At 26.3% G+C, this 22,383-nt stretch overlaps 2 protein-coding genes across 2 annotated transcripts in view; both read left to right on the plus strand.

The window, feature by feature from the left end:
• Positions 1 to 9,460, plus strand: LOC147812554 (uncharacterized). Its single transcript, XM_087161913.1, has 6 exons — positions 1 to 89; positions 3,158 to 3,284; positions 6,148 to 6,356; positions 6,895 to 6,991; positions 7,316 to 7,434; positions 9,329 to 9,460. Exons 3-5 carry the CDS (start codon positions 6,157 to 6,159, stop codon positions 7,370 to 7,372), a joined length of 354 nt encoding a protein of 117 aa, XP_087018039.1. The 5' UTR covers positions 1 to 89; positions 3,158 to 3,284; positions 6,148 to 6,156; the 3' UTR covers positions 7,373 to 7,434; positions 9,329 to 9,460.
• LOC147812555 (uncharacterized) overlaps positions 7,835 to 22,383 on the plus strand; it is a 26,190-nt gene continuing 11,641 nt past the window's right edge. The window contains exons 1-5 of the mRNA XM_087162348.1: positions 7,835 to 7,970; positions 9,329 to 9,588; positions 10,961 to 11,018; positions 14,697 to 14,966; positions 19,331 to 19,563. Coding sequence (XP_087018474.1) covers positions 7,835 to 7,970; positions 9,329 to 9,588; positions 10,961 to 11,018; positions 14,697 to 14,966; positions 19,331 to 19,470 — 864 coding nt within the window. The 3' untranslated portion in view covers positions 19,471 to 19,563. The remainder of the gene's footprint in view (positions 7,971 to 9,328; positions 9,589 to 10,960; positions 11,019 to 14,696; positions 14,967 to 19,330; positions 19,564 to 22,383) is intronic.

Here is a 22,383-nt window from a genome sequence, read left to right on the forward strand (position 1 = left end):
AAAATTACTTTTGAAGCTTAAAAATCCCTTGTTGGTGTAACTCAAGCTTATGCAGCCACTGTATTAAGAAATACTTCAGGACCAGTGAGGTACATTTTGTTTTGTGTTATTCAGTGGTTGATATTTTTTATTTATTTCTATTTCTATTGTTATTTTTTGACCTTAAAATGTTTTCTCCAAAGTAAGGATATAAGGAATAGTAATTTGGCAGAATACCAAATATTTGACCAAAAAAAATCGACCTACTGAATATTAAGCGGTCAAATAGCAACATTTTGTTTTTAAAAAAATTAATTAATAAATATTTTTTTACTTTAAAATTAATCAAACTTAGCTATATTACTGGTTTGGGGTAAAAAAAAAGCTATAATAGTTATTCATTAAAAATATTTAGGATAAATAAAAAACTGACTAACAGCTATGAAAAAAATAAAGTTGAAAAAAGAGAAATAGAAACAAAGATTTTTTTAATTAAGACAAAATTTGAATGTTAAAAATATTTTTTCCCGGAAAACAAAGTATTCATGGAACGTTAAAAGAAATATAGTATATTAGAAACGTTTTTAGAAATGCTACGCTATAATAAAAATGCCCAAGGAAAAAGATTATATAAACAGTGAAAGAAAAAAAGAAAAATCCAATCTTAAATCTAATGAAAATTTTAAAGTTGGACATCTGTTTTCTAATTATTGTATTCTCAAGAAAAAGTGAAAAAAAAGGAAGAAAAGAATTAAGTCTAATAGAAACCCTTTTTAATTACTGCGTCTTAATAAAAGCGTTGATTTTTGAAAAAAGAAAAAGCAAGATAAGAACCAAAACAAAATTCATTCTTAGTTTTTGAACAGACAATTTAATATTAAAACTCTCAAGTTAACTTTTTCTTATTGCCATATTTTTTGAAGAAGTGACAATAAAAGAATAACATACATTAGAAACGCTCTTTAGAAACGTTCTTTAGAAACTGCTGTCATAATAAAAACGCTGCTAAAAAAAGTTAATAAAAAGAAAAAGAGAAACAAATAAAAAAAATTTCTTATTTTTTAAAATATAACTTTAACGTTGAAAATCACGGCCTTTTTGTTACCTGCTATCTGTCTTTCAAAACAGGAAAGAGTAACAAGAAATGAATAAAATCTATCAGAAATGTTCTGATTAAATACTGCTCTATCATAAAAACAGAAAAACAGCAAAAAAAGTCATAAAACTAAAAGTCTTGAAAAAACAATAAAATTGACCTGCTTGAATATAATTTTTTAAAAAATCAGCCATACAAAACATGTGGTTCAGTATAAAGTAATCTAGTTTCATTTTTTGAAATTTTCCTTTTCCATTTGTCTTCTAGAATATAAATTTGCAAGCTCATAAATTTTAAAACTCAATAAATTTGTGTAAAAACTATTTCTGATTATGTAAAGTAAAAAGACTATTTTATATAATTTTTTAATCTTTCTTATTTCTGAAAGAACTGTCAAAAAATTTTTTTCCTAGAAATAATTTACTGAATATTTGGCCAAACATTCGGTCAGCCGAATATTCAGCAAACGGGCCGAATAAGTCGAATACCGAATAGTGATCAAATATTCTTTATGTTCCTACTTCAAAGAAGGATTATACTCTTCTTACTAATCTAGAATTTAATTGTCATGGACTGTGAATAGGCTCATGCCTAATCACTTGCTTTTAAAAATTTTGGGTCGACGGTTGACTTTCCTTGAGGAAAGCGGGACTATTTTGGGTAAATTGATAAATTCTATATTTTAAGGCAAAATATAATAGAAAGCAAACTGGAGTTCAAATTTAATCGCGCCGTGGAGTGTCCTGTATCATTAGTCATCTAGTCTATGGCAAGTCCTGGCAATGGATTTTTCCTTATAAAAGATATAAAAAGCTCAAATCATGCATCATTTAATAAAATGTGCCAGTAAAATAAAAAACAGCGAAATTCAGTTTTAATATTTTGTTTAGTTATTGGTTAAAATTAGATTTCTTGAAAATTAGAAAGAATAAATAAAAGCCATTGATTAAAATAAAGAGGTGAAACGCAAGCAGAATTTTAAGTTGAAGCTTCCTTTTTCTGGATTAAAAACATTTCATATGAAGAATTCGAAGCAAAGATATTCTGATAAAAATATTAGAAAACAATTAAATTAAGTTATCCTATTTAATGAAAAACACATTGAATAAGCAATAGAATTAAATAAGGTTTTTTTTTTAAAAAAAATGGTTTTCATTTGTAATAATTAAAAAAAAACAAAGCCTATTGCCTTTATTGAAGGTAAGCATTAATACTATTTTAGTATTAATTTTTACCTTCATTAATATTCATAGTTTATATCCCTCACTGACGTTTTGCTTTTTCCTTCTACTCTTTAGCTTTCAATAACCTTTAAGTGTGCCTATTACAGCTGCATAAATGTTTAGCTGTCCTAAACACAGCACGAAAAATTTCTTTTCTTACTCTTACATATTAAATATTTACAGATGGTAAATAAAAAAAATGGAATTTTTTGGTGTGGGGAGTGACCAGAAAAACATTTATTTTGATTCCCAAAAATTATCCAAAAATGGAAACTTTCTATAGACACTTCCAGGACGTATGGTGAGAATTATTTAACAAACTATAGCATCCAACAGCATTTAAAAAGATAGCTGAGTTATGTAGTCTCCTTGTGCAACCCCAATAAATGATCTTTTATTTACCTAAACACTTTTCTTGTGTATTTCATTTATTTTGACATGTTTTCACATATCATTGATTTATTATGGAAAAAAAAGGCATTCTTGCAAGCTATTTTATTTCTTTCTGAAGTTATTGCTTGTTAGTTTGTTTTTTTTTTAGTTCACTTATAGTCAAAACGTTTATTAAATATTAGTAAATACTGCTTTTGGATGTTTTTTCAATTTCCTCAGGCTCTTTGTTAATGAATGAAAAATATTTGTGTATAAACTTATCTATAATTATTTAGTGAAAGGTTTAAATAAGAGCAATTGCAATATTAAAATTCTATTGTTATATTCCAAGAAAAAAAAAGAGATAATTACTTTTAAAATTTATAGTTTAACCTTTTATCCTTTTTGCCACTTTTTATTAAAAATTATTGCAATTGATGTCTCTTTTTAATTTTATTTAGTTTAAATTTCCCTTTATCTTTTGCAGATTTGTTATTGGACGTGAAAAAGATGGAGTTCAAAGTGAAATTACACAGTTAATTTCTCAATCTCTGGTAGCTGACCGTGAAAGAAAAACTGAACGGCCCAGTAGTGACTTTGCTTTTGATAATAGAGTGAGTATAGTTTTAAGTTTCACTGCGCAATTTATTATTCAGAATTTAATATACATTTATTGATTTTAGTGAGGAGTTATTTTTGTTTCTTCAATTTTTAATAATCGCAAGTCTTTAATTTAATGTTACTGCCTCGATTTTTAAAAAATTTTTTCTTCTAAAAAACAGTGCTTTATTTCAATGGAAAAAAAAGTTTTGTGTTTATATTTATATTTAGTTAAAAATAAAGAAAAATTATCAACAAGATAAAATGTAGTATGCAAGGTAAGATGCACATGTAGCAATTATTTTAACGCTCAACTTTCATTTCCCCCTTTATGTTAGTTTTATCATATTTCACTGAAAATTCTTCATTATTCTAAATCTTAATTAAAAGAAGGAAAAAAAGTCTGTTCTTGCCTCATTTTGATAGAAAGAAACATATCTTTTCGATTTATGAAATTGATATATTTTTATCATGTTCAATTAATATACTTTTTTTATTGTATACAAATTTATATATTGATCTTGTACATTTAATTTTTTAAAAATTCTTATTTTAATTTTATACTCACTCTTTCATATCTCATTTTACATGAAATTTATAATGTATGTTCTCTGAATGACATATTAGAATAATATTGTATAAATTTTGTTTTCAGTTTATCAATGTTATTTCCTCATATTTCATTTGATATCAGGTAGACTGCATTTCTTTTCCTTAAGCAATTTTTTTTTATCTCCTTGTCTGTTGTTATCTAGGCTTCCCATTTTCGGCTAATGATTTTATTTCAAGTTTAAAATACTTCCTATTTAATTCACAAGCTCGAATTAGATGAAAGAGGTAGTACTAAATAACATTATTTTACTTAATTTTCAAGGTGATTGGGAATCCCACTAAAAATCATTTTAAAGATACTTTTTAGTATTCATTGAATGAAACAATTTAATTCTCTCTGATATTTTTCATAGATATATATAATTTAACTCTTGTCTTAACGATGAAATGGAAAAAAAGGATATTCTATGTGAATTTGTGCCTGCTTTGGTGACTTAAGTTTAAAGAGGCACAAAAAAAAAGAAGAAGAAAGAAGCAGAAACAATTCTACTGCAGTTAATTAACAAATTTATTCAATGGACAAAATATATTTAATTAAAACTTAAACAAAAAAATTAAGTTAGTTGGAATATTTATAAAAAGAAAAACAAATTTTAGAGAGAAATTAAAAGATTTGAGAAAAACTAAACATCCCATTCTGACTGTATCATTCCGTGAACTGAAGAGTTCATGGGGTGGCTCAAACAGTTTCGGTTAAAGTTACAAAGTCGGTTAAAGTTACGCTCGTTACAAATTAATTTTATTATTTTATACAGAATACTTATTTTCAGTTTATATTCATATTTTATCTAACTATTTACAATTTTGTCTTATTTAACCTTTATATAACTATTAGCTACTTATGACAAACCCATCATCACATTTATTTTTTAGACTATATAAGTTTAGTACTAAAACTTGGTAAATTTAGTGAGTTCAGTGCTTTATATTCTAAATTTAGTAATTCATTTAGTACTCTCTTTATTGTATTACTAAGAAAAACAAAATGGCCCATTAAATATATTGATTTTATAAAAAAAAATTTGTATGCAAAATAAATTTTTCATGTTTTGTTTAAAATGGATTTTGTTAAAAAATAGTATTATCTACTCACTAGTGCTTATTAGCTACTTTGTTAAAAAATAGTATTAGTTATACAACTACCTATTTGCTACTTATAGAACTTATGAGGAACCCCTCATCGTACTTATTTTTCAGACTGTATAAGTTTAATTCTTATAAGTTAGACTTTATAAGTTTAGTATTAAAACTTGGTAAGTTCCGTAAGTTCAGTGCTTTAGAATGTAATTTTAGTTATTCATTTAGTACTCTCTTTATTGTGTAGTTAGGAAAAACAAAATGTCGCTCCTTAAATGCATTGATTTTTTTTATGTGCGAAATAAAATTCTTACGTTCATTTCAAAACTGACTTTGTTAAAAAATAGTTTCTGTCTTTATAATTTAATATCAGTTATATTATTTTATCAAACTGATTCAGTACTTTTTAGGCCCATTTTGCTAGTGTGATTACATAAAATGAGCTGAAAAAAGCAAATGAAAAGGTAAGATTGAACTACATAAACTGCATTACAAAAAGGCAAATCTATTGGATATAATTTTCAACACATTTGAGTTACAAATCTACATTTTTGTTTCTGATTATCAAAGTTCTATTCAAGATTGGTAAAAATTTAACCAGACAAAAAAAAATATTTAAAAAAAATGCTACAGTTACATTTTTAAGTTAAAATTATATTTTACATCTAGTAATTATTTCTTTGCTAATTAACTACTGTATAATACAATTTTCAGGTTTGTCAGTTTTATGCTTTTGCAATATATTTTTCTTGCTATAGTAACAATGTTGGTCACATGGCTAGGTTTTTAAGTGCTGGGTAACTCAAGCAAATTTGTTAGTTGCTTAAATCTTTGTTAACGAACACTCACATTGAAAGGTGATTATATGATACGTGACTTATAGGTTTGTAGTGATTTGGGGTTTTAAAGAAAATCTGAGAATTTTGAGTAATAAAAATTTCAAGAGTATTTTTTAGTCTTTTGGAGGACTATGTTTTAGAAATGAACTAACACATAAATAAATAAAAATGATATTATATTATCTGAAAGTTTTCATTGTTTTGAATTAAATTGCTGTTCATCACTTTTAAGTAATTTTTTCATTTGTTTTCTTGCAATGAATTTCGCTATGATCTGAGAAACTTCTAGGGTATTCCTTGCCATTAAAGTTTCTGAAATTTAATATTCTTAAATACTTTTTTGTTAAAGCTACAAGCAATGGAGCACATGGAGTGTGACTACAGAAAATGGTTAGACATGGCTCAATGTCAAGTTGAAGAACTAAGTCTTAGTTTACAGAATGTTGAACAAGAGTTGTTGCAAAGCAAAAGTGACTTAGATGCATTACAATGCAAATATTCAACACTTGAAAAGAAATACAGCAGAGCTAAGAAATTTATAAAAGAGTTTCAAAAAAGGTAAAGTTTACAAAATTTTTTAAAATTATTTTTTTTTTAAATTTTTTATTTATATTTGTTAATTTTTTTATGATTAAACATATAGCATTCACTATTAACATTTATAAAATATACTTTTTATGCTAAATTCAATAAAGGTTTTTCTTTTCTTTTTTAAAGAAATTTGTGACCATCTTGTTAAATATCCATTTTAGCTGTGTTTTTTTATGGATTTTTTTAAAATAAGTAATGGCTTAGCTTTTTTTAATTAAATTCCAATTTTGACTATAGTTTTTATTAATGTATTAATTATTTTACAATTTTATGTGGAGTGAATTATTTAGTTCTGATAATTTTTTCAGAAAGAATTGGTAAAAAAACATTATTTTTTTCCTTGCATTTAGTGCTTAGGTCTTAGAATAAAAATAGTTTTCCTCTTTATTTTGAAATGTCCTAGTTGTTAAGGTCTATTCTCCTCAGAAAATAAAAGTCTATTTTAAAGGCATTATTAATAATTTTTATACACGACGTGCTCAGTGCTTATTAATTATTTTTACAGAGAAAAAGAGCTTATTCAGTGGCAAGAGTATCATGTTCAACAACTGCAAGAGAAAGATCAAGAATATAATGCTTTGGTAAAAGCACTAAAGGACAGGGTATGATTTACATTGCTTACAACTATAATCAATAATATATACATTTTTATAATGACACTTAATTCAATTTGAAATTATTTACTTATTTATCACGTAGATAGCTTATTTTACTTTCAAAATATTTAAAGTGATAAATTAGTTGTATTTTATTGTTATAAAGCTTACTTTAGTTATTTACTTCTGTCGTGCTAGAATTTTGATTTATTATAATTTTTTATGGAATAAGATCTTACTGCTTTGTTTCTTTATTTAGATATTAAAAAATCTTTTTTTTAATAATAAATTTGTAGTTAAATTTTAAAAGAAATTTAAATTTTTTTTCAGGTAATATTGCTTGAACAGACTCTTGTGGTGACTCTTTCCAACTGGTCTTCCTTATAATACACCTTTAAAGCCGATCACTCCACAATGTAGAAATCTTGTCAGCCCACCTAAATTTTTAAGTAAATTTTTTAGTTTTCTCTTTTCACTTTATAATTAATCTTTCATTCCTCGTGCTGCTGTATTTTTCTCCCCACCATAGTATTTTCACTGTAGTGCAAGTAATATGATCTTGTAGTATTGCGTAATTATAAAGCTATGATAGGAATTTTGACATCAAAAGATATTTTTTATGTATAGTAAAAGTCTGTTCTATCAACAATTCAGAAAAGTAGCTGAAATCCTTGTTATAACCAAATACATATATTTAATGTTAAAATAGCAATTAAAATGAATTAGACATATTAACCTCTTATTTTTGTTTTGAACAATGTAGATTTAAAATATGTATCTAGAGTAGACTGTTTTTGCATATAGATTGTATTCTGAATGACATTGCTTTGCATTTTGGAAAGGGCAGGAATGTATACCACAGGATTGTTTGAACAACAGAATCTAAATTTTAGTAACATAATTGTACCTTTTGAAAACTGCCTCAAGTTTTTGAAAAGTGAAAATAAAATGAAATACACTAACAGTTTTAATGTTAGTGATATAAGTAAATGTTGATTTTAATAGTAAGCTGGCAAGAAGAGAAAAAAGGGGCATTATAGATATGTGATAAAAGAAGTAACTTTCTTTTCTAGCGCATGGTTGCCTTATGAAAATAAGGGGTTAAGATTGTAAAAAAAGAAGTTTTTCACTTTTCTCTATCAATACTGGAAATAATTAAGTTTTCTTCTATTTAAACGTTTTGGTATTATATTTCTCGTTTAAACATAAAAATAGATTTCCCTAAAAAAATTTGTCATGGGAGGGCTAGTAATTTTTAATTTCTTAAAAACTTTCCAATTTTGTATTTTTAATATTATAATTTTGACAATGACTTGAAAATTTGTCTTAATAGTAGACTTCGTTTAATGTGTTTTTCTTGTTATATTAAACTTTTATTTAATTTTAATAGATTATATTTAACTATGCAAGGCAACCCAATTATCCTGTGGAAAATTTAATAAAATGTTCAAATGAATTAGAATTGTAGTCTCTAGTATATTTAATGATTATTCTAAAGCACTTATTATATGTATTATTTTGAGGTTATTTGCTCATCACAGTTAGACATTTTTAGTTAGAAAAGACTAATTTTTTCCCTTTGATTTTGAAATAATTCAATGATAACTATAGCATGACATGTTCTTCAAAAAATAAAATATTGTCCATTTTTTATTAATTTTTTATTTTTGCAACCAATTTTATTCTATTTTTATTACTGGAAATAGTGAGAAATTTTTTTTGTATTTGTTAAAATAATTGTTTGTAATAAAATTTTTGAAATTAATGTACTTAGCTAATGTTTTATAATGTTTTTTAGAATGTTATAGTTCTGTTAGAAGGTTATAGCCAAAAGTTCAGCTCTGTTATGATTCTCTCTGTAATATAGTTGCAGTTATATAACAATGGGTTTCTTTTGATGTAGGAGGTTAAATTTTGAATTCTAAAAATTATTATTTAAGAAAAAAAAGCATTAAATAACTTATTTCAGTATACTAGTTTAGAATAACGAACTATTATGAATCATATTGAAAATAAGGCATAATTGAGAATCTTACAAGAATTATTCTATGGTAATTGAAATTATACTTAATCAGAATAGAGGTACAATATATTATATATTAACTTTTGTGTAATTAGTGTGAAATAAATGTTGCAACTGCCTTTTAATACTAACATGAAGAGATGCAGTCTGAGGTAGGCTAAATAATACCGCCGTATTTAGCAAACTATTTAAACGTTATTGAAAAAAATATCCAGTTTAAAGAAACAATACTTCATATGTATATTTTTCTTGTGAATGATTTTAATAATTACTAAAATGAAATTTACATCTGATTTCAAAAGGATTGATTATTTTTTTAGAAGTTCAGTGCTTTGATCTGTCTGATAGTGAAATATCAGATAGTGAATTGCAGTCCCCATTTAGTCCGGATGATGAGTATTGTGATAAATGTGCCACGTTAGAGAGACGACCAGATTGTGAAATTTTATTTGATACAGCGGTTCCTCACACTAAGCTACTTGATACAAGTGCAGCTAAAGCAAAGGCTGAATTGGCAAACAAAGGCAGTTTAGCTAACAGACAGTCCCCGTCTATTAAGAATCAATCATTGTCCGATTCTGTAAGTTATGTCTGTAATCAGTATTTTAAATAATTATTTTGTTTTTGAAATATATTTCATTATTCATAATTGTTCATACTTAATTTATCAAATTTCTATTTTTCTGGAGGATACTTTGCTCATTTTTTGTATAGTGTGCCAAAATAAGAAAAAAACCCGGCTACACAGAATAACTTTTGATCTAATGATCAGATCTTCGCGTTCTGTGACTCTATCTTAGTGGTTCACGGGATGATTTCAAATATACTATTATTTAGTGAAGATGATATTTTCAGTTACGAAATCAGGCACAAAAATGTATTTCCTCTGAATAAACCTATCTTTTTTTCTCGCAGATTTAGTATTCTGCCACCCTCCCAAATAAAAGGGGTAGCCGCATTCTGGGAAATGAGGTCCTAATAGATTGGTCAGGAGAGTGATTCAAAGTCTGGATCCCCTACTGTTCATTTTATTTATTGCGTATTTCGCCATATCTCGAGAAATTAAATTGAAAGATTTTTGCACACAATTATAAAATTAATTTAACTAAAGATAATCCATGCAAAAAATAAATTTAGTAAATATTTATTATTTTTTAATATTTTATTTAAAAGTAGTCAAAAAAATTTTGAAGTGTAAGGTTTAAAATTTTTTACATCATTTTAAAATATCTGATTTTACATAGCAAACTGCAAAATTTGAGCACAATCGTTTCAATAATTCCTGAGATTTCACTCAATTTTGAATTTTGCCAACTAAAATTAGATACTTTATAATGGTGTAAGAAATTTTATACATTACAATTCAAATTTTTTTTTACTATTATTAAGTAAAATAGTGAACAATATTGCAGGGGATTATCTTTAGATGAACAGATTTTATAATTGTATCCAAAAATGTTTCAATATCTTTAAAAAATTCTTGTGATATGGCGGAATATGCAAAAAGTTAAATTTACATTAAGGGGTCAAAAGTTTGGACCGCTGTTCTGACTAAACTATTAGGACCATATTTTCCAGAGTGCGGCTACCCCTGTATTTTTGGGGTTAGAAATCCAAATTTGTTTTAAAAAAAAGCATATTTATTCAAAGAAAGTGTGTTTTTGTGTCTGATTTTGCAACATAAAAATATCGTCTGCGCTAAATAATTATCATATTTGAAGTCACCACCTAGAACCAATAAGATTAAGTCCCAGAATGTGAAGTCCTTTAGTTGAAGCTATTCACGGTGGTCTGTTTTCTTTTGTTTTTGTGCACTGCACATTAAGTATATCTTGTTAAACTTCTGTAACATGATCCATCTTAGAGTTCACATTACTTTATATTTGCTTTAAATTATTCTTTAATATTTTTTAAAATAATTATTTTTACATTTTATAATTTATTTCTTCCAGTTTTTCCTGATAGAAATGCTGTCTATGATATCTTCATCAATCCTTAAGAAAGTTTCCAGTAAGTAAAAGTTTTGCTTCATATATTAAACTTTAGATTCACACAAAAAGCACACTTAAAGGCAGCACATGCTGAAAAAAATAAAAATTAATTAAAGGAATGAAAACTAGTACAACCTTCTTGTTGTGTACAATACTAAACTTATTCTAATAGTAGTAGTACTTAGATTTTTTTGCATATCATAAAACAAGTAAACTATAACATATTTAAACAAATAATAATTCCTGTAGTCTTCTGAATTCAAATTTAGTTAATAATATTTATGATTTTAATAACATTATATTTCTATAATAATTATTATAATAAACATTTAATAATTATTTCAAGCAACATGAAAAATTATTTCAAGCCACACGTGTATCAGAAAAGTACCATAAAAAAATTTTTTTTGTACAAATATTTTTAAAAAAAGTAACTTTTATAAATTTAATGTTTGAGTAATTATTTTGCATTTTCACATCTTTTTGCATTTATTTATTTCAATATTTTCAGATAAGGCATTTCTCATTAATTTTGATTTTGAGATTCCTTAAAAAAAATTTTAAAAAGTTTAAATTACTATTTTTGCATTAAATCCACTATTTTTAATTCATTCCTAGAATATTAAAATCATTAGTTTTATTCCATATTCTTTGATAAAAATAATTAACAAGCTAGTAATTTCTTATAATTGTCACATTTTTTTAACAAAATAACAATATCAAACGCATAATTGGATTTTACTTGATTAAAAACTTCACTTCAAAAGTATACAAATTGGGGATAATATTCGACATTTTTAAGTGCTCAAAAAAAAGGTGTCAATTTTCAGGACTTGTCAGTTATTCATATCTTTTACTTCTGAAGCGAATGATGTTTTTAATCAAGCAATATCTTACCGCTTCAGTTTCTTGGGATTATTATTTAATATAATTGGATTGCGTGAAACGGAATCAATGTATGATAATATAACAACTTATAAACACACGATTTGGTTATATTAATTTATGATTTACCACATTCATTACTTATTTTATTTAGGAGATTATTAAAAAATCTACTGTAACTTATATTTTACCTTTAATTTTTAAGCTAATTTGATCTATTTTTTAATAATTTAAGTTTGTATGGCCGACAGTTTATGTTTACGAATATAATTTTGCCAGTTTATTATTGAGAATATATCGTATTTATGTAATTAAATTAACTCTACACTTTTATGTGACAAATTAGAAAGTTTTTTTTTTATATCGAAGTCAACTTAATCATTAGTTGTAATGCTACCTGTTGCTTTTGAAGAACAAGCCTTGTAAAAAATATTTTGTGACATTTTATGTGATTTATAAAAAGCATTTTAATATTGTATGGAAATTTCTAAAACCTGGTTACAAATCATCTTTTTTTTTTACTGAAAACTGTTAAAAGTAAATTCTAACCTATTCTTAGGATTTGAGTATTTTCAAAATTTGAATTCCCCCCCCCCCACATAATATACTTAACCACTAAACTACCTCTACACTTAATAAAAAAAGATATTGAATTTTTAAGGATTTATTCATTACATAAATTACTGTGGATTTATGAAATTTTGCCCATATTATTTAATGATTAAGTTAAAATCATTCCCAGTGAAATATTTTCAATTGAAAAATTGAAAAATTTTCAATGGATTGAATTATATTAGGAAATGCTAGTTGTTTGCACGCATATTTGTATTTTTATTTATTATTTGAAATTTATAAATTTAAATCTATGACTTTAGAAAAAGTTTTTTAACACATTAAATGTTATTCAAAGTTTTTTTTGTAAAACTATTACTTTCTTATTTTGAAATATTTAAGCATATTTTTTTGTACTTACTCTTTATTTAAATTTTCTTAAATTCTTTTTTATTGTTTTTTTTTTATTATAATTAGTTGAAAATTTAGTTTTTAAATTGTGCTAGAATAAAACAATTTTTTTAAATGTTATATTTATACTTTCTCACAAGTAATTTGAAACTAAAATATATTGTTAAATGGATGAAGTTTTAACTACTTGAAAATATCACAAATAATATGCCACTAACAGGCATACTGTACTTACTCGGTGTTAGACACAGAATGAAAGAAACACTGAGATGCAGCAGAAAATCTCAAACATGTTATAACAAGAAACAAAGGAGTGGATTAGCAGGATAGAGAAAGCAAGTTTGCACAAGATAATCAAACAAAAGTAGGTTGAAAAGAAGCAGGTGTGGCAGGGGTATAGTGTCATCAACCACACCTTTCAGCCTGTATTTTAAAACTGTAGGTTTTTTATTATGGTTTTAATATAGTTATTAATTATTGTATGTCTGTTAATGTGACATTCTCTTTTCTCAATATATAACCTTCCCTTGGATAGTGTCAAAATATTTTTCATGAAATATTTTTATGAAAGAAAAAAAGTTCAAGCATTAATGGTGAAAAGTGTTCATGAGGCCACTGTTATGTTCCTTATCTTTATTTAACTAAAAAGTATTTCCAATAATATTTTGTTCATGTAAAAGTCAGACCTTATTATCTTAAATAGTAAAATGAAAATTGTAAAAGTTTTAGAGTTTTTTTCTGAGAAAATTCACTATATTATTTCTTTAAACAATATGATCAGTAGCCAAACCGCTGTCTGAATATGATTTTTAAATATGTTTTTAAATTCAAGTTCATTTTTATGAAATGGATATTTTCGCACTTGCATTGTATTTTCAAGATTCTGAAATTCAATTTTTTAAATTAAAATTTATACAAACTGCAATTTAAAATATAACATACATAATTTACAAAAAAAGTATTTTTTAAAAACTACGTTTTTTTTTTAAATTTTACACCATTTTTACTAAGTTTTAAAATTTTAATAATAATTCCATTCAACTTATAGTTAAAGAAGTTTCTTAAATAATAATGATCAATCAAATTAATTAGTGTTCTGCATTCACAGTCTTTCTGGCAATTTAGGATTTTATAAATTTTTGAAAGATTTTTGTCATCTTTTTAGGGCAATTTAGCTCAGCATCTTAGACACAGAAGAATATCAAAAAACTGCCTACTGATATCAGTTAGTAGAAAATGATGCAGGTCTGAATAATATTTCCAAACTAGTGAATTTGTTTTAAAAAACATTTCTATAGTTTCTTATCAGCATTCTTATTATTATTATTTCAAAAAATATTTAACTTGTAGGGTAAAATTATGGTAATTTTTTCAAGGGTCACCACCAAAAAGAAATAAGTCAAGGAATTTTATCATTGTGTAAAATTAGGATAAATGTCAGTATATTCAACTGAAATGCCCAAAATTTCTTGGAAAATGAACAAATATATGTTTGAGGTGCCTTAAAGCTTGATATTTTTTTCCAAAAAAATTGGATTTGTAAAAAACATTTTTTATTTTCAATCTTAAATGGCACATATAAGTGTTTAGTAAAATATTTTATGTTTAAGAATAAGGCCTAACTGAAAAATTATGTTATAAATCTTATAATACAAAAGTCAGAAAATTCTATAAAATCTGCCGAGATTTTTTTTTGTTGACAAATTTTATTCAGTTTAACCCGTCCAATCCTGATAAAAACAAATTTAAAATGCATTATTTGCTAAAATGTTAAATTTTTTACTAGCTAATATTAAAATTTTCCTTTTAAACAAATGCTTTTTATATGCATTTCTTTTGTATGTTTTAGTAAATCAAAGTGCTTCTTCAGATGACATATGCATGTTTGATCAACTTGATTTCAACCACGCCCAAGTAATGACATCACAGTCTTGCGAAGTAATATCTCAATCTTCATTTGAAAGTTATACAAAAGTAGAAACAACCTTTAGTCGTGAAGTTTCTCATTCACAGTCATCATTGTATTCTACATCTAGTCAACAAAATCCATCTGTCAAATCTCAAGGCAACTCATCAGATGTCTCAGTTTCAGATCACTCTGTTACTGCAAACGATGCTGGTAATAACAATGTATTCTTTTATGTACAGTGGAAGATCTCGGGGTGCGACCTCTCTCCATCCCACAGTAAATTTAGTAATATATTTGCAGAAAATTAAATGCTTTTAATTATTAAAATTTGTTCAAAAGTAAAAAAATTAATACCTTTTTTTTTAAAAAAATAATTTTTATATCAAAAATAGATTTATCAAAAGTAAATAAATAAATAAAATAAAAAATAAATAAGCATTGAGGAAAAAGGTTTGTTTAAAAATTTGTTTATATTATTCTATCACACAATACAAAAGCTCAATTTAAAATTAATTCTAATAACAAAAAATGCTCACAAATGGAAAGTATAAAAAAATTAAATACATATTGCGTAATTTTAATTGAAGAAAATTCATAAGGTTTAAGCTAAAGCCTAAAATAAAAACAAAACGTTATTGTTCAAAATAAGATTCAATAATCATTTGGTAATAAACTTTAGTTATTATTTCTTTTTATTGAATGATTAGATTTTTTATGCAGTAAATATTTTATTTTTTTCCCTTATAAAATCATTTAAGCAACAATAAATTGAGATCAAAATTACAAGCAGTGAGCAGTTAAAATTCACGTTTTCTTCCACTTTGCGATAATATTGTATTATAATATTGTATCCTTCAACTTAGTAATAATATTGTAATATAACTAGGGATGTAACAAATATTATGCTCTTTTGTCAAAAATGTAATTGCAAGAATGATTGGCCGAATATTCAGCAGAGTATTTCTTGGAAAAGTATTTTTCTATTAAGTACTTTTTTTTTGGAATTTGTGTAGACATAATAAAAAATCTGAAATCGTATTTTTAACTCTATTAGACATAGTAGTTTTTACACATATTTGTGAAGTTTTAAAATTAATGTGCTTGCAAATTTATCTTCTGGAAGATTAATAGAAAAATGAAATTTGAAGGATTGAAACTAGATTACTTTATGTTAAACCATACTTTTTCGTACTTCTTCCCCATTATCTAACTATAGTCAATTTCGTCATTTTTTAGACACTTTTAGTTCAAATAATTGAGATGTTTTTTTGTGTTTCATTTTGCATGTTTTATTATAGTGTGGCATTTTAACGGAACGTTTCAGTTAGACTATTTGTTTATTGTCAGTTTTTTCCTGTACTGTAATGTATATAAAACGGTAACATAGAAACCTGCGATTTTTAATGTTTGTTTTGGGAACTAAGAATAATTTTTTTCTTAATTTTTTCTTTTGTTCTTTCTAATAGTTTTTCATTTATCTGCATTTTTATTATGACACAGCATTTTTTAAAGAGCGTTTCCAATAAACTTTATTTTGCAGCAAATTTTTTTTTTCTAAAAATGTGTCAATGTGAAGAAGTTAAGTTTTTCGGCATTAGATTTTCATTAACATTTTTTCTCGAAAATCGGAAAACTGAGATTTTCTACTTTAAAATTCCCTTTTGAGAATTAAGATACATTTTTATTTTCTCTATTTCGCTTTCATATATTATATTTAGTTTTATTGGTATTTTTATGATAGCACAGCATTCTTAATAGAGTTTCTGATAGTCTTTATTTTTAACTTTGTTTCATGAATAGGTTTTTCCGGAAATATTATTTTTAGCATTGAAATTGCGGTTTAAATGTTGCTATGCTGCTTTTATATAAATGCACGCTTAGAAATTCATATGTCGTAATATAAAGAAAAGAAAAAGAAATAATTATGTCAAAAAAGAAGAAAAAAAACTTAAATTTAGAATGAAATAAGCACAAATTAAGCGTGTCAAAAGGAAGATAAAAAATTTGAATGCTGTATTAAACATTTTTGAATTTTTAAAACTACGTGTGAATGCATAGCACAATTGCCTCAAAAAAGTTTTGAAAAATAGAAAGAAATAAGTGCAATAAAAGATAAAGAATTACTTAGATTTACAATGAAGTCGGCATTAAAAATGTGTGTCAAAAAATTATTATTTAAATAGGAGATTTGAAATTCGCATATGGTAATAATATTGTAATAAAAATACGTGATATTAGAACTTGAAATATGTGATATCTCAACTCGAAAAGCGAAAATAACTGCTTAAAAAACTAACTTTAACTAATAACTGCTTTTTTGGTATTAAAATATTATATTGTAACAAAGTAATTTTGTTAAAACAAATAAAAATTAGTAACCGAATATGTAAGTGGACACCTAAATTAACATTTCAATAAAAAAAGATTAGTTTTGCTAATTAACTAGCATTGTTTTTAACAAATGAAGCTGAAATGGCGTCTTGGGGACAATTGTAACAATAAGTAAAGGGACGATTGTAACAGCTGAAAATAAATAATCCTATGTTTACAAACCATTACTTAACTCTTTAAGAACCACCAATAGTTTCCTATATCATTTATATTATGTTGCATGTGCATTATTTTATTTGTCACCTTTCACAGCATAAATTAAAATTTTTAACCCCTTAAAGTTAAAAGTTTAACCCTTTAGGTCTCTGCTCATTATTATTTTTACTCCTAAAATATCACTACTATTTTGATCAATAAAGAAATATATCACAACTGTGATACTATGTATAATTAACTATGTTTTAGTTGAATTTATGAACTGTTGCAATTGACCCCGTAAGTGGGGACAATTGTAACAAGTGCACGACTGTCAAAAATTGTTAATAACTAATATAATAACATTTAAAATTAGGTATTTATTATTTTTTCTAGTAGAGGATAGTCTACTTTACTCGTCTGTCAATTAATACTAATAATATTTTGGAATTTTCGTTAGTTAAAAATAGTTAAGTAAAAAATGTTACAATTGACCCCACTCTCCCCTACTTAAATGTGCAATTTGAAACTCAACTGGCGTAATAATGTCTACGTAAAAATACAGGATTTTCAAATCATGTGGAAAAGCATAGAAATTACTGTTTAAATTTTTTTTTGGATTTCCGATAAAATTGTCTTAAAGAAAGTGCGTTTAAATGTGATTATTTAAATTTGTGATTCAACTTCGAAATTCATAATATTTTCGTATTCATACTATCAACATTTTAAAGAAAAACTCCACCTATCAGTACTTGTAAGATCGAAAGGTCTCTTTGATTTATTATGAAATTGGTAAAAATAAAGCTGGTCTCAAAAACTGATCACCAAAATTTTAAATTAGCAAAGCATTATCGTATTAAAATATTGGGTTTCTTTAAACCTTGTGAAATTCCATACAATAACTGCTGAAAATGCGATTTTAGGAGTGACATAGATTTACTATAAAATTTGTGAAAATTAAGGGCGTCAAAAAGTGATGACTCAAAAGTGCGATTTAAAATTTTACACATTATCTTTTTTTTTTTTTTTTTTTTTTTTTTTTTTTTGAATAATTTTATGAAAATTTCATTTTGTTTAGGATCTCCCACGGGCCGCAAACTGTTCACCCCTAGTTTTGCAGATACTGCATGTTATATCACACAAAAATCTTCCGTTTCATTACCTGTCATTATTTGTCAGATTCACTATGTTCTCAATCGATGTCATCTCTCATTCAAATTTTTTCATTCATCAAAATTTAACAACTATTAAGCCAATAATATTTTATCTTTGATTATGAATTAGGGCTTACGTCAAAATTAACGATCGCCACAGGATGGCTAACTACTACAAATAGTGATTAAAACTTTAATTGCCATTTGCCACCTTTTATTAAAAATGTGAAACATGTGCACTTTATTATTGGTTTTCTTGTTAAATAAATATCATAACACTTAGGAAATTATTTTATTTCACACTTGTTTTTTTAAATTTTTCTGCATTTTTCAATTGTAATATTTACCATATTTTGAGTAATGCTTTAAAAGAAATGCCTGATATTATTATTTATTGACAATTTTTAACCATTTAAAATTTTCTATTTTTGAAAAAGTTTATACTGTTGAAAATGTTACAACTGACTGTTGCCAAATTTTCCTAATTTTGCCCTATACCATCTAAGAACTCCTGACTATTTTATGCGCATGGGCTTCAAGGATTAAAAATTAAATTGCCCTGCATATCCCATATTTGAAAAAAAAATGTTTTAATGAAATTTTAATTTTGAAATTTCTTTTCATTCAGTTAGAAAATATAAGTCTAGGTATGTAAATATATTAGACTAGATAGTTCAATAAGAATACCATAAACCTAGGATTTATCTGAGTGAGGAATACCACCTAGGATTCAATCAGGATACAATAAAATATCAATTAAGGGTGCTTCAAATTGTTAGCTAAAATTTGCAAGATACTGCTGTGGTTTATTATTTTAATTAATGAATGTGAGCATCGTCAAGCTTTTAACTTTGTTTAAGTTATTCAAATTTTATGTTCTCTGGATAATTCTAGGTGGTGCTGTTGCAGCACAACAGCATTTTGATCCCAAGTTTTTCAAACGATCCCGATCTCAATGTGGCCTGGAAGCGACCATTCAGTTTGCTTTTCACTCTAATTGGGAAACTGTAGCAACGCTTTTCACTTATATGTGAGCAGAAACATTGCCCCCACCGCCTGGGAATACGCAGTTATTTTCCTGAGACCACTTCACCTTCCGATTATCAGTCTCTGTTACCTCTTTACAAGTAAGTACTTATTGTGAATCCCTCATAAATTTATAGATTAAATGTTTGTTAATACAGTGTGCTATGTACGGTGCGCAATATAAAGAAGCAAGTACCTTAATAACATTTGATCTAACGGTTGGATTTTCATGCTCTAAGGAGCTATCTTAATCAAACCATTAAGATAATCTCAATGAGTCTATCTAATTAAGATAGCATCTCAGTAAACGAAGATTCAATTATTAAGTAAAAAAATATTGAAGTGTTTGCTTTCTTTATATTGTTACTTTAGGAATGCTGCAAATATTGGTCTAAGTTCTTTAAAAAGAAAGTAAAAATTACAAGTGAGTTCCTATTGTGGATCCTTCATAAATTTATAGATTAAATGCGATTGTTAATAGTGTGTTATATACAATGTGCAAAATAAAGAAGCGAGCACCTTTATAATTTTTCATGCACTAAGATGTTATCTTAATAATTCTATTAATTTAGCATCTTAGCACATGAAGAGAAAATCATTAGGCCAAAAGATATAGAAGTGGTCATTTTTTTTATTTTGCACACTATATTTTTGCTTTTTGTATGAATCTACTAGTATTATTTTAAGTTCTTGAGAAGAAGAAAAATTAAGAGTATTTAGTTAAGCGTTTAATCGCGAAATTCAAACTTGTGGTTTCGTACATATTAAGTCGTAGAACCACGGTGGATAGAGCGTTCGTCTTCCAACGAGGTTTCGAATCCCAGCTATATCTGGTCGAAACGAATTCCGCATCCAGGTTGCACTGAACACAGTGCTGACGTAAAACACCATGAGAGGTTGACGGATCATGGGTCCCCTTGCCGCCAGGCTGACCGTGGTAGATTGTCATGGTTTTCCTTTCCACGTAACACAAATGCTGGTGAGTTCCATCAAAAAGTCTTCCACAAAGGCAAATTTCTCCAGGAGTTCCCCCCTTCTTCTGGACTGGATTCCAAATTACAAGGCTATGGAGTTTAACATTTGTAGTCATAAACCCGAAATATTGGGCCGGCTGTTCAACGATGGTTATAAATATTAAGTCGTACATTTTGAGAAACTTGCATTGGCCATAACTTTTCCTGGTGGGACAGCTAACGATACGTTTTGTTAAAGCACCATATGCTCGAATAATTTTGTGAAGTCAGCCTATGTTTTGAGATTCTTTCTAGATTAAAAGTTTGCATAAACTTGTTTTGGCTATATTTTTTTCTAGGTGGTATAACGAAAAATTTTGTGGTGCCAACAGTTTCTTAGAACTTTTGGCAAAAATTTACAGTTTTCTTGTACTAAATTAGCTAAAACTTGTTTTGGCCATACTTTTATTGATGGGTGGGAGAACAAAACTTTCTGTTAATATAACGATTTCCTACAATGAATTTATTATTTAATCCAACAAGGTTGGCAGCTTATTATAAACTATAATAAAATGAATTTCTGACATGGGAATGGTAGCTATCGAATATGTCAACGGTCATCTATGAAAAGGTACCCCATCATAGAATCGAGTTAATATGTCTTATATACTAGTGAATATTTATTGGAATTTTGTAGTGATAGACATACTACACTGTGTTAACAAATTTGTACAATATACTGACATTTGGAGGCTAAATTCTAGCTTGTGATTTTCAGAACATAAGTTAGCAATAACTTGGTTTACATAGCTGGCAAACTTAGGTTGTCGTAGAATTGTCATGGTGCTCATGTAATCTAATTCTTAGAGTATTTGTTTCGAAACATATGAATTATACAGGCATTATGATGGTGAATATTAATTATGCGGTGAATATTAATTATGCAAATCAACGGTACTAAATTTATTAATAATTGTTTTACAAAAAAAATCTTTTGAAGTAATAATAATTTCATATGAAATCTAGTTTTCCGTGCGTTTTACAAAATTGATTGTTTTTATGGGGAGCTTAAGCTACGTCATAGAATTAATCGGTATTTTGTAATAGAATACCTCATAGTTATAGAAAAAATTTCAACTTAATGCTGCGTCAATTTCCTGGTTTTTGAAAATATAACCAAAGCTTCTAAGCTTATTTTTTCTGACAGATTTTGAAGATGGTAATGAGCAATGCTTATGAAACATACTAAATTTCCCCTCATTTTTATAGACTAGGTAGGATAATGAAAATTTTTGTAGTGCCAACAGTTTCCTGCGACTTTTAGCAAAATTTTATAGTTTTCTTGTACTAAATTAGGTAAAACTTGTTTTGGCCATACTTTTATTTATGAGTGGGTGAACAAAACGTTTTGTTAGTATAATGATTTCCTACAATGAATTTATTATTTAATCAAACTAGATTGGCAGCTGATAAGAAACTATAACGAAATAAATTTCATTTGCCTATTTGCTGGTAAACTTCACTCAAAACTAATTTAAAATAAGTTCAACAAAATAAATTTTTCCATAACCTCTCTATTAGTGTTAAAAAGTGATATTTTTGCATATATAATTAAATGTCTTAGCTTTTCAGTGTTTTTTATTATAAAAATTTTAGGAGGCCTTGTAACTGTATAAATAGATATTCAGCAATAAAGTGAAATTAATTAACAGTTTCAGTATACAACAATTAAACTCTGGAAATATTATAAAAGTCTTGAAATCACGTAACACGAGGTATTTGACAAGTCTGTTCAAAATCATAGAAGACGCTTTTCTGTCCTTTGACAGAATTTCCGATTACGACAGAGACTGAATATGAACTTAAAAAGCCTGAAATCTAAAACTAAATTGTTAAAAAAATTATATACTGGGTTGCTTGTACTAACCACCTTTAGTATAGGGCTTTATAGTAGCCTTGTCGAAAGTG

Source organism: Parasteatoda tepidariorum, chromosome 4 (assembly GCF_982258835.1).
Source record: "Parasteatoda tepidariorum strain Cologne lab strain chromosome 4, Ptep-v5.0, whole genome shotgun sequence".
NCBI classification, from domain to species: Eukaryota; Metazoa; Arthropoda; class Arachnida; order Araneae; family Theridiidae; genus Parasteatoda; species Parasteatoda tepidariorum.

Bases quoted from the DNA above. Each gene is read 5' to 3' on its own strand.
- LOC147812554 (XM_087161913.1), top strand. From the start codon at position 6,157: ATGGAGCACATGGAGTGTGACTACAGAAAATGGTTAGACATGGCTCAA. The intron at 6,357-6,894 runs GTAAAGTTTACA...TTATTTTTACAG, and splicing joins ATAAAAGAGTTTCAAAAAAG to AGAAAAAGAGCTTATTCAGT. The intron at 6,992-7,315 runs GTATGATTTACA...ATTTTTTTTCAG, and splicing joins TAAAAGCACTAAAGGACAGG to GTAATATTGCTTGAACAGAC.